The sequence below is a fragment of the Petaurus breviceps genome, unplaced genomic scaffold (assembly GCF_028583685.1).
Source record: "Petaurus breviceps papuanus isolate PSGF00001 unplaced genomic scaffold, PetGlider_PUasm1.0 419, whole genome shotgun sequence".
Lineage (NCBI taxonomy): Eukaryota > Metazoa > Chordata > Mammalia > Diprotodontia > Petauridae > Petaurus > Petaurus breviceps.
The window spans coordinates 1759255-1771233 of NW_027186324.1; the positions used below are offsets into that span (position 1 = coordinate 1759255).

General features: G+C 36.0%; 1 protein-coding gene across 10 annotated transcripts in view; it reads right to left on the reverse strand.

Moving 5' to 3' along the window:
• ROBO2 (roundabout guidance receptor 2) overlaps positions 1 to 11979 on the reverse strand; it is an 800464-nt gene that overhangs the window by 77367 nt on the left and 711118 nt on the right. For all 10 annotated transcript variants that reach the window (XM_069100506.1, XM_069100507.1, XM_069100511.1 and 7 more), the window contains exon 17: positions 11201 to 11372. In XM_069100506.1, coding sequence (XP_068956607.1) covers positions 11201 to 11372 — 172 coding nt within the window. The remainder of the gene's footprint in view (positions 1 to 11200; positions 11373 to 11979) is intronic.

Sequence of the window (11979 nt, forward strand, 5' to 3'; positions counted from 1 at the left end):
AATCTGAGATACATATGTATACATATGTATAACTCAAAGTGTATTCATGTTTCAAATATTGCAGGTGTTTCTGTAACAATGCTGTCAGTTCAACTAATTAGAGCGCAGACAAGAGATGTGTGTGACCTGTAATGCTCCATTGTTCAAGCAGACAAAAATATAGTGAAATAGACTGTCTTCCTCCCATTGGAGCCTAATGAAGAACGAAACTAATTTGTTGAACCCCAAATTAATTAGATACATCAGATTTGATTATACCTATTACTGTGAAAGTTTACAGCTGTTCTGTATATTATACTAACTATATAACATGAACTTGAAAGAACCAAATGATTAGAAAAAATAACGATATTATTAACCAACATAATTGCAAATATAATTTCTTAAATATTCCACTTGAATTCTGTTGTCTGGAATCTCTTTATCTTTATTGTATTCATGTATGCAAATATGTATGATCATATTTATGTCTCTATAAAACAAGAATAATTTAAAATAACTTCATTTTCTTATGCAAAAATCACCATAAAAAGGATAACTCATTGATTTTTTCATTGATTGTAATAACAGGTAACTAATTATATGCTGAAGTATATAATATTTCAATAAAGGGATTCATTGGTGGCAATGATTAATAAGGAATCTAATTAAAGGAAAAGGGAACATGTGATATGTGAAGTGAAAATTAAAAAGAAAAGGGGGATTAGATCTTACTAAGATACTCTACATCTATTAAATAATAAGTAGGTATACATAGGGCTGCCAGACAAATTTATTATAGTAGAAATTTGGGGGTTATTAAGGAGACAATTAAATTCCTTCTTCGGTAAAACACTGAATGTTAAAAAAAGAAAGAAAGAAGTTCCCAAGCAACAAGAAGTTTTCATTATCAAAATGTGATTATATTATTTTCCTTTATTTCAAATGTCACAATAGTATTCTCCTACACTGTCTTTGGTAAGACATACCTTTTAGTTCATAATGAGAATATAATTTATGAGACATTTCCAGTCTCTCAGGGATGAAATTTAATAAATTCAAAGTCATATTTCTAAGACATTAACTTTCTTTAACAGAAATATCCATTGGAATGAATTTTAGTACTCATAAATTGAGGAGAACCTTGTTCAAAGATGTCATCTAAGAGTAAGCACTGATAAGGTTAGTGCTACAGGAAATTATTTTAGCATAATTATGAAGTAAAGAATTTAAAATGAAAACAAGGGTAAGGTATCTCTCATGTACTAGGAACAGTACACAAACTTAATTATACTCCTTAAGGCTAAACTAATTATCCAACAATATAATAGTTCTGCACACCCCAATTCACTGGAATCAGATATAATTTAGATATATGACATTCTGAATTGGTCATAGAATTGTCTCAGAGTCAAACTGTTGTGAAAATTGGAAGAAGTAATCCTCTTATGGGATAGGAGCCAAGAAGTCAAGCTGATAGAGCAAGGCATTAGAAAATTCTCCCTTAAGAAACTGAGACATGTAAAGTAGAACTTTATGTTAAAAAAAAGACTAGATAAAAATATGAAGTTATACTAGAACTATATCCAAAGGGAACACATCAACTTCAAGTTCATATTTTATTTAGAAGTGACAGCTTTTCAGATAGTCATTATTTTAAATAATGTTTTCTAATTACTTAGAAGATTTATAGGAAAAAAAAGTACACAAAAGCTTAGTGTATACCCAACATGACTAACAAAGACTTACTTTTTATTCATTTGAATTGGCTATCTTTTCCCAAATTCATTATAGAATTAGTTTATTATGACTCCTACGATCTGGATTTAATTCTTTTGCATAAATATCCATTTCTATTTGCTTATAAGCCTCAAATACCCTGAAATGCTTTAGACTAAAGTTGGGGGAAGAGATACTGAAAGATACTTCATATCCTTGATAAGTGCAGCTATTACTAGGGGATGATGGGAAAGAACTTATATGATGTCCAAGGCATTAGACAATCATTTTACAATCACATATTTTCTGTATGATGTCTTAAGACTCAAGATCAGAAGTTATTTATGATATATATGTGTGTATAAATATAAAAATATTTAAACTGTATCAATCTTATCTAAATACATTTAAGTTATCTCAGGTAAATTATCTGAGATATGCCTACATTCCTTTTCTCAATCCATTTTATGTTTTAAAAAACTCAAAATGGGAAAATTATAGAGTTTTCCCTTGATTAAGAAAGTAATTCAATCTGAGAATAACTGAATAAGAACAGGCAGACATTTCAAAGGAAAAATTTATCAACAACTTTCCTCTAGATTAAACTAAGGAAATTATTATTTGGCAGAAAAGGATCCCTTTTTCTGAGAATACATGAACAACATAGTTTCACATGTTTAACAAATCTTTAGATTTTGAACTTACACAGGAGTAGCTGAATAATAGAGTAATCTATTAATCTACTAATCTATTGCCTTAGCAAGGGAAAATGGGGGACTTGATATGTAGTTCTAAAAATCTGTCAACATGTCCATATTTTAATACAGAGGTGCAGAATGAATTCAGGTCTCTAGAACTATCATTCTATTAGAGGCAGTGGGGTAATACAGTAGAGTGTTACAGTTGAAGTTCAGGAATATTAAGTTCCAATGGGACTGCAGGATCTCAATAGATGTGTGACCTTGAGCAAGTCCCTTAATCTCTATCTGCCTAAATTCCTTCATCTGTAAAATGGGGATAATAATAGCACCTATCTCCCAGGGTTACTGTGAGGACCAAAATAGATAGTATGTAAGTGCCCTGTAAATCTTAAATTACTTTGGATCCCACCACTGCCATGAATGTTGGTTTTCAGTGGAAAAAAAATTACTTTCTGGGACAGTTAGTTGGAGCAATGAATAGAGCACTGGCCCTGAAGTCAGGAGGACCTGAGTTCAAATCAAACCTCAGATACTTGACACTTAAACATCTGTGTGACCTTAGGCAAGTCACTTAACCCTAACTGCTTTGCTTTCCCCCCTCCAAAAAAAAGAGAAAACTTAAGGCACTATATAAATACTAGATATTATTTTCATCATAAATAACAACAATAGTAAAATTGAGAAGTAATTTCCTTATGGGAATTTTTACTTATGTTGTTATTGTTGTTAATAATAATTTTATTAAAATCAATAACAATTTAAATATTAATTGTAAATATTATATATCTAATATTATTTAACTTAATTTCCCTTTATTATTACTGTTGTTATTGATAAACACAACAAAGATAATAAAGTTCCCAATGTTTCATTACTGTATGGAAACTTTGCCAGTAGAGTGTAGGATGGTCTAAATACTAATCCTGTGGGGGAAAAAAAACCGTCTAAATTGTGTCTTCTTTTTGAAGACTATAATGGTAATGAGAATTTGAAGGTCTTGCCTGCCCCTTAAGAAGTCTAGGGGATTTGAAGACCTTCCCTGCTTTGAAGATATAAACTGCCCCCTAATAAGCTGAATGTAATCACATGGAAGCTGTGGTGGGAGGAGTTGGCTGAAGGATGGAGCAGCGTCCACAGGAAGCGGAGAGTGAGAGCAGCTAGACTGGAGGGAGGAGAGAAAGCATCCAAGGGAGACAGTTAGGCTTCTGAGTAAATGTTGTTTTATGGGAAGGCTAAAGGATGCTGTGGCTCTCTGTGCCATTATGGCTTATTAACTTCTTTGCTACTATGATTGAATCAGTTTACTGGTTTTAGAATTCAGTTTCCTGGTGTCTGAATAAATGTTCTTCTTCTGTCTTCTATATGCATATGTTATATTATATATGGATATGTTCAATATGGATATATTACATTCTATATGGATATATTCTCTATATATGTATTATATTTTGTGATTGAGTACTATGCTGGCATATTTTCAGTGGCTGTTGGTGCTGTGAATATTGAGTTGGCTCTATATTTGGCAACAAGGATGGGAACGTGAAATATCAGACCTCTATTTGGAGGCAGAAGGGTCTTAGAAGAAGAAAAATGGCTATCCCAGGATGGGAGGATTTATCTTATTCCTCCCCAGCAAGAGAGTGGGCTAAAAGTAGAGGACTGTGTGTAAACTAGGAACTGAGAATATAGAAGGGGCTACCTAGAGATTTAGAAACATGTTTGCAAAGAACACCAATAAAACCAGGGAGAGGACTGGTGGCAGTGTGTAAAAGGGGTTGGGTTTTACTAACAGGTTACTGTATTATTTATAAGAGCAGAGACAAGCTGTTACAAGAAAAATTTAGATGGAGAAAAAAAAATTAGATAGTTTTGAATGACAAGTTGAATATATTACAGCATTTGGGCTCTCCTTTCGAAGAACAAGCTGGAGATTCTCAGGTGGTAGAAGAGAGGGCTCTTGTGAATTTAGCTCAGAAAAAGAAGAAAAAAACCAAACAGGACGAGCGTGTATGTCTCCCTAATACAGACTGAACATAGTTGCTGGGTAGGAAGCAATACACTGTTACATGACCAGGCTTTTACAAGGGCAGAAGTGTTCCTTATACTGAGAAGAAAGCAAGAGAATCAGGGAGGCCAAACAGAGTTCAGGGAGAGAACTGAGGATTTCACTCAGCAGGAGGTTATTGATATATTAAGCAGATTCACCCAAAGGATGGGAAAATCCTTAGTGTCTTGTGATGAAGGGTCTGTAGGAGAATGGGTAGATAGTGTGAACTGCTTGAAATTTATACGTATTTGTCAGAATCCTTTTTGTCCAGCAAGCTTTTAGAGATTTTCATATAGCATGAAGTAACAATACGACCTCTCTGTTAACTTTAGTTGCTGATGGATGCAATAGCATATATCCCACTGATTCTATGTGGCCTAGTGGAGACAGATCCTGTTACTCGCTTACAGACTGCAGAAGAAAGTTGAAAGAAGTAATGAGAACTGCTATCATGGTTGGAGACACAGATGCATACCATGATATCCCTTTACCAATTTCTCAGAAAAATATCATAGTGAACATGGTTTCTCCTGCTTATAAGCACCTTGGGGGTGCTGGAAAAGATTTCACAACTAAGTGACTTGGGAGAATGGGGAAAAGATAAATTTCCTCCAGAGAGAAAATTAAATGGCCAGTGGATTCAAAGTCAGAATAGATTGACGAGAAAAGAATTGTTTACTGCTCTATTGAGAGCAGGGGTTGATTTTTGGAAGAACTGATTGTATTCCAACTAATCAGCAATATAAAATGTACTGAGAAAAGGGGCTTAATATTAGATAGAATAAGCAAACTAGAACTGCCCCTACAGATCCTCCTGAGCCATCGTATTCAAATTTGTCACACCTTCAGGAAGAACAGGATATTGGCCAAGTCCCAGCTCAGAATAAAGAAATACACAGACGAGATTACAGACTCCATATCAATCTGATTATATATTGGGAAAATGGATCAAATACTGTAATCACAGCATTGATTGATACTGAGGCAGAAGCCTCCTTAATTTATGGGAACCTTGATAAGTTCAAGCGTGGAACTCCTATTACCATCACAGGACTGGGAGGGGCTGAAATATCAGTCAGACAAGTCAAACTAATGATGAAAATTGGACAGTTACCCAAGAAAGAATATATGTGGTTATTGTACCCATTCCTGAATACATCATTGGAATAGATATATTAAGAAAAATGACCCTGAATTTACTTGAAGGAAGATACCAACTTGCAGTAAGGAAGATAGGAATTGATACAGTTCAAGTGGGAAAAATAAAAATGGACCCAATCACTTTATCTAAACTTTCTGAAGTAATTAACTTAAAGCAGTATCATGTGCCAAGTGAGCAAGATGAAATTACCAATACTATAAAGGAATATGTTGAAGCAAGAACATTAATCCCTACAACTACACAGTGGAATAATCTTGTCTGGCCAGTATGAAAATCAGACGGGACAAGGAAAATGACAGTGGATCACAGACAATTGAATAAATTGACTTCTCCCTTGTGTACTACTGTTCCAGATACCATCACCTTAATAGAAAGGATCTAGAAATATGATGGTACTTGGTACGCAGCGACTGATTTGGCCAATGCTTTCTTCACCATTCCAATAGACTCAAAACAATGGGACCAGTTTGCTCTCACTTGGCAGGACAGACAATATACTTTCACCAGCTTGCCAAAAGGATGTCTGTCACACTATTTGTCATAGGATTGTGGCTGAACATTTGGATGAATTAAAACTACTTGGTGTACAGCTTACCCACTACAATGATGATATTATGATACAGGAAGAAAGTGTAAAAGAAGTGGAGAAGAGTTTGCCACTTTTGATTGAACATATGAAAACCAAAGGATGGGAAATCAACCCTGCAAAGATTCAAGGACCAGCTCAAAATGCAAAATTTTGGGGTATATGATAGAATAAGGGGCTGCGAGAGATTCTTCTGCAAGCCCAAGAAAAGACTCAGGATGTTCCTATTCTTACCAATAAGAAAGAAGTCCAAAAGTTTATAGAATTATTTGGATATTGAAGACAACACATTCTGCATCTGGGACAAATTTTGAAACACTTATAATGTAAAGTTACTAGGAAGAAATATGAATTTGACTGGGGAGTTAAGCAGAGTAAAGCTTTTGAAGAAGCCAAGGCTGCCTATAGTTGGCCCTAGATTTATGGCCTATGCAAAATGGCCTGGTGGAATTACAAGTGACTGTAAGGATGATTATGCAAACTGGAGTTTATGGCAAAAACAACAAAGTCAGAATGTACCTATGGTATTTTGGTCTAGGAAACTTCCTTCAATATACACCTTTGGAAAAGCAGTTGTTAGCTGCATATTGGCCTTTGGTAGATACTGAACAACCGACTCTGGGCCATGAAGTGATATTAAGGCATGGAATTCCAATTATGACCTGGGTAATGAGTACCCCAGCTTCTCACAGAATTGGACATACACAAGAAGCCAGCATAATTAAATGGAAATGGTATGTTCAAAATAGAGCTAAAACAGGCAAAAGGGGAGTTTCTGATCTACATGAATCTATAGCAAACATCGATGCTGAGGGAAATGATGCATTCCCTGAATCAAAGCAACAGTTGGTATAGTCCTTGGCAAAATGGAATGATGGATATGATGGATTAACTGAAGAAGAAAAGAAACACGTATGGTTTACCAATGGGACAGCAAAATATTTGGGCCATAAAAGACATTGGAAAGCAATAGCCTATAACCCATACACTAGAAGGACTTTGGGAAGTACTGGGATAGGTGGAAGAGATATGCTGAACTTATGGCAGTACATCAAGCCATCAAAGCAGAACAAGGAGGACAGTGTCATATATTTACTCATTCATGGGTGGTAAATAATGGGTTAGCTACATGGATGCCCATGTGGAAAAATCAAAATTGGGAAATTCATGGTAAACAAATCTGGGTGAAGAATTATAGGAAGATATATGGGACATGTCTTTGCTTACTGATTTGTCAGTTTTTCACGTAGATGCTCACGTGGTCCTCACCATGCCAGAGCGTTAGTACAATGCACATACTGATCGACTAGCAAAGATTGCTACTTAAAAAATTGTCCGTACTCTGACAACAACTGATGATCCATTACTAGCAAAATGGGTCCATCAAATGGCCGGCCATTTAGGAGTCCAGGCCACACACCAGTGGGCTCAAGATCGAGGAATCAGTATCTCTCAATCATTGTAAAAACAGATAGCAGAGGAATATCATATATGTCAATTGGAAAAGGAACAAACTGGTCCTTGGGTAGTAACTGGAGAGATAGCAAGGGGGAAAGGCCCCACCCGAATTTGGCAAATAGATTATATTGGTCCCCTACCACAAGATAAAGGATGCAAATTTATATGTACTTGTGTTGACACCTATGCTGGCGTACTAGTGGCTTGTTCTTATAATAATGTGACCCGGAAAAACACCTGTAAAACTCTCGATCTCATAGGTCTATATAATGGAACCCCAACACGGATTCAAAGTGACAGTGGGCCATATTTCAAAGGTAATGAAGCGAAGAGATATTGTTTATTAAACAACAGAGAATGGATATATCCTATTTCTTATTATGCACAAGCATCTGGGTAAATTGAAATAACGAATGGATTATTGAAAGAACAGTTAAGGAAGCTAAGTTCTAACAATTCCTATCAACATTGAAAGGACAATTTGTTCACTGTTTTACATAATTTGGATATATAGATCACTGGGAGGAAGTATGCCTTTAGCCAGAATGATGACCCCAAATCTGCAAATCAGGAAACAGCAGATACATAAGATCCCAAATACTGAGTATTGGACCGTATCCAGGAACACCTGGTTTGGCAGGATATGATTTACATTGTTTAGAGGACTTTTGGTTAGATAGAAAAGAAATAAGAAACATCTCTACTGGAATGTGTATGAGGATCCCTAAAAATAATTTTGGAAGGTTATTACCTAAATCAGGCTTGGCAGCTCAAGGAATATATGTATTGATTGGAGTAATAGATTCTAATTATCAAGGAGAAATTATAGTGACATTTCAAAATCTTGGTGAAGAACTCATGCAGTTTTGTAAAAATGATAGAAGAGTTCAAGTGATCATTATTCCTTGTGAAACAATACCCCTTGTGAAAACTAACCCTCCTTCTGAAATAACTATCAGAGGAACTAAAAGGTTTGGTTCTGCTAAGAGAATAAAATTAGGAGCTAAAATATGGGTAAAGCAGAAGCCAGATGATGTTCCAGAGGCTATATAGATTCTAGCAGATGGGAAAGATAATAGTATAACTGCTGTTTATTCAGGAGAAATACCAAATTGTACCTTTAGCTCATATATCCTACCGTGAATGAAGCTGTAATAGTGAGTTCATGGATTCCAGAAGCAAGACTGACCCTATATTTGTTTCTTTTTGGCTCTTTTCCTGTTAAGTTTGTTTTTTGCAAGATTTGTTATCTGCAGACTTAGTACCCTCCACCTGTAGATGCCTGATTGCTTAAGCTGGATGCCACCCCCTTTCTATGACTATGATGTGTCACTCCTGGACCTGGTGTCAACCGAGCTCCAGACTCCAGCTAAAGAACTGACCTCTTGAATGGCACCTCTTGGGGTAGGGACAGCACTATGTCCAATTTCATCTGGAAATAGCTATGGAGAAGAGATCTTTACCCCTTAACCAATATTCTGAACTCCATTTGTTCGAGAAGGGAAAGATAGGGTGCATGTGCCCAAGCCCCCACCCCAGGATATTGCTTTATGTGCTTAATTTCTGTTATCCCTGTTATACTGTTGCAAAGTTCTATTCACACCAGTGACCCCTTAACTCTCATTAATCTATGTAATGAAATGTATTGTTAATGTATTTTTGTTATGTAAGGGACATGAAAGATCTTGGGGTCAAATGTAATGGGAATGGGAATTTGAAGATCTTCCCTGCTTTGGAGATACACCCTGCCCCTGGGGGCAGTCGGTGCTGTGAATATTGTGTTAGCACTACAAAGACCAACCTAGTTAAGTATAGAGAGTTTCTTCACCAGTAGGCTAGTTTCTTGGTGATAGACTTTTCTGGTACACTAAGCCATGAAATAAAGAAAAATACATAACAATATTACCCTGTGTGGCCTCCTCTGGTTTCTTGGTGATGGTAGCAGTATGGAAGAAATGGGACACGTGCCAAAAATATTAACATAACCGTTATAATCTAAATGTGAGGTATTTTTCTAATGAACAATATCTAATATTATTAGAATAGGTTCACAACTTAGGTTTCATCCTAGACTCATCACTGTCTCTCACATCCTCCATACTCCATATCCAATATGTTGTCAAAGCCTGTTGATTTTACTTTTACAGCATCTCTCAAATATATCCCATTCTGTCCTCTGTCAAAGTCTTCTGGCCTTATCATTTCACATCTGGACTATTGCAATAGCCTTCTGGTGGGTCTGCCTGCCTCAAATTTCTCCCCACTCCAAACCGTCATCCATTTAGCCATCACAGTGATTAACCTAAAACACAGGTCTGACTATGTCACCCTTCTACTCAAAAAACTCCAGTGGTTCCCTATCGCCTCCACAATTATATATTAAAAAAAACCCTCTCTTTGGTTTCAAAGTCCTTTATAACTTAGTTGCTTCCTACCTTGCCAGTCATACTTTACTCCCCTGCCATGTAGTCTTTAATCCAGTGACACTGGCCTACTTTCTCTAGCTGTGTACTATACTTTGACTATTCTCTCCATCTTTATCTACTGGTTTTCCTGGCTTCTTTAAGAACCACTAAAATCCCATCTTCAGAAAGTCTTTCCTAATCTCTCTTAATTCTAGTGCCTTCTTTTCAATTGTTTCCTATTTATCCTGTACATAGTTTGTTTGTACCAATTTGTTTGCTTGATGTTTACCCCATTAAATTGTGAACTTCTTGAGGGCAGAAACTATCTTTTGCCTATTTTTGTATATTCAGAGTTTAGCACAGTGCATGAAACATAGTAGGTACTTAATAAATGTCTATTGATATTGATACTGATATGACATTCAATCAATTTGGCTGCGTAATCTGTGTATCTGATATGTTTTAGAAGGTAAAACTCACCAAATTTGTTTTGAAAGGAAGTTCCAACAGTTAGTTGCATGCAATTTGGATTTTTGAGGGGAGGTTACTCTGACCATACCCTAAATAATTCCTTGTATAAATCTCACACAAAAGGTCACTGCAAAGGGAAGAGTACTTATTTGCCCCACCTAAGCAGATTTATTTCCATATGAAGACCAGGGGAGAAGTGAGATACTTTCATCCAAGTTAGATTATGGTGTGGTTAAGGAAACCTGCTTTGTTCATTAATGAATGAACTCATTTCATGTAATTGCCTCAGTTCCTTCCAAAACTGAATCTGGACAATGCCAGGAAGTTGGATGCTGATTCTATATCATTTAAATATTAACCAGTGAGGGCATATAATCTGGCTTCAAATATCTGAAGGACCATCATATGGAAAAAGTAGTAGACATATTTAGTGGAAGGTATAAGTCAGCATATGTTGGATTATTATACCAAAGGAAGAATTGTAATGATCTGCATTAATGGTTTAGATTGGACTGTCCTTTGAGGTGATGAACTCACAGGAAGTGTATAAATTATACCATCTCTTAAGGAGATTATGGGGGAAACATATCAGCTTTGTAGGTCAGGTGCAGAATGGCCTGTAGGACCTCATCTATGACTTTGAAGTAGACATGGCAGAGAGCATGTGCTCACCAATAATGATGGGCTGTGGATCACTTTTCACACCAATTCCTGCACTGGTGCTTGCTGCAACCTCTACCTGATACTGAATGCCTGGGAATAATCCACCAATCACCACGGATCTAATTGATGCATCCACAGTTTTGTTGATATGAAACCGAGTTTCATTTCCCAAACACCAGATCTAGAGTGGGTAAAAGAAAAAGAAGAAACCATGATGGAAATATCTGCTTTGTAATAGAAGACAATTAAAATAGGTGTTAATTTTTAAAGTAATACATAATAAGTAATACATATTAATGGTTAAAAATGTTTTTATAAATATAAATTTACCTTGTAAAGGAAAATCAAATGTATGCACAAAATAGAAAATAAAATTTAGCATAATATATGTGTATGTGTGTGTATGAACATATGTATAAACATCATAGTATAGTATGATCCTAATGGATAATATAGCAGGGAGCGGGTAGGTGGCAGAGTGAATAGAGTGCCAGGACTGGAGTCAGGAAGTCTAATCATTCATAATTCAATTCTGGCCTCAGATACTTGCTAGCTGTGTGACCCTGGGCAAGTCACTTAAACCTATTTGCCTCAGGTTCCTCAGCTGTAAAATGGGCTGGAGAAGGAAATGGCAATCCACTTTAGTAACTTTGTCAAGAAAACTCCAAAAGAGGTCACAAAGAATCAGATATGACTAAAAAATAACTGAAAAATAGCAATGTAGAAGGCACAATGTTATCTTATTGCTATGGATATACAGCCACTCACCCACCCCAGTAGAAAACAGA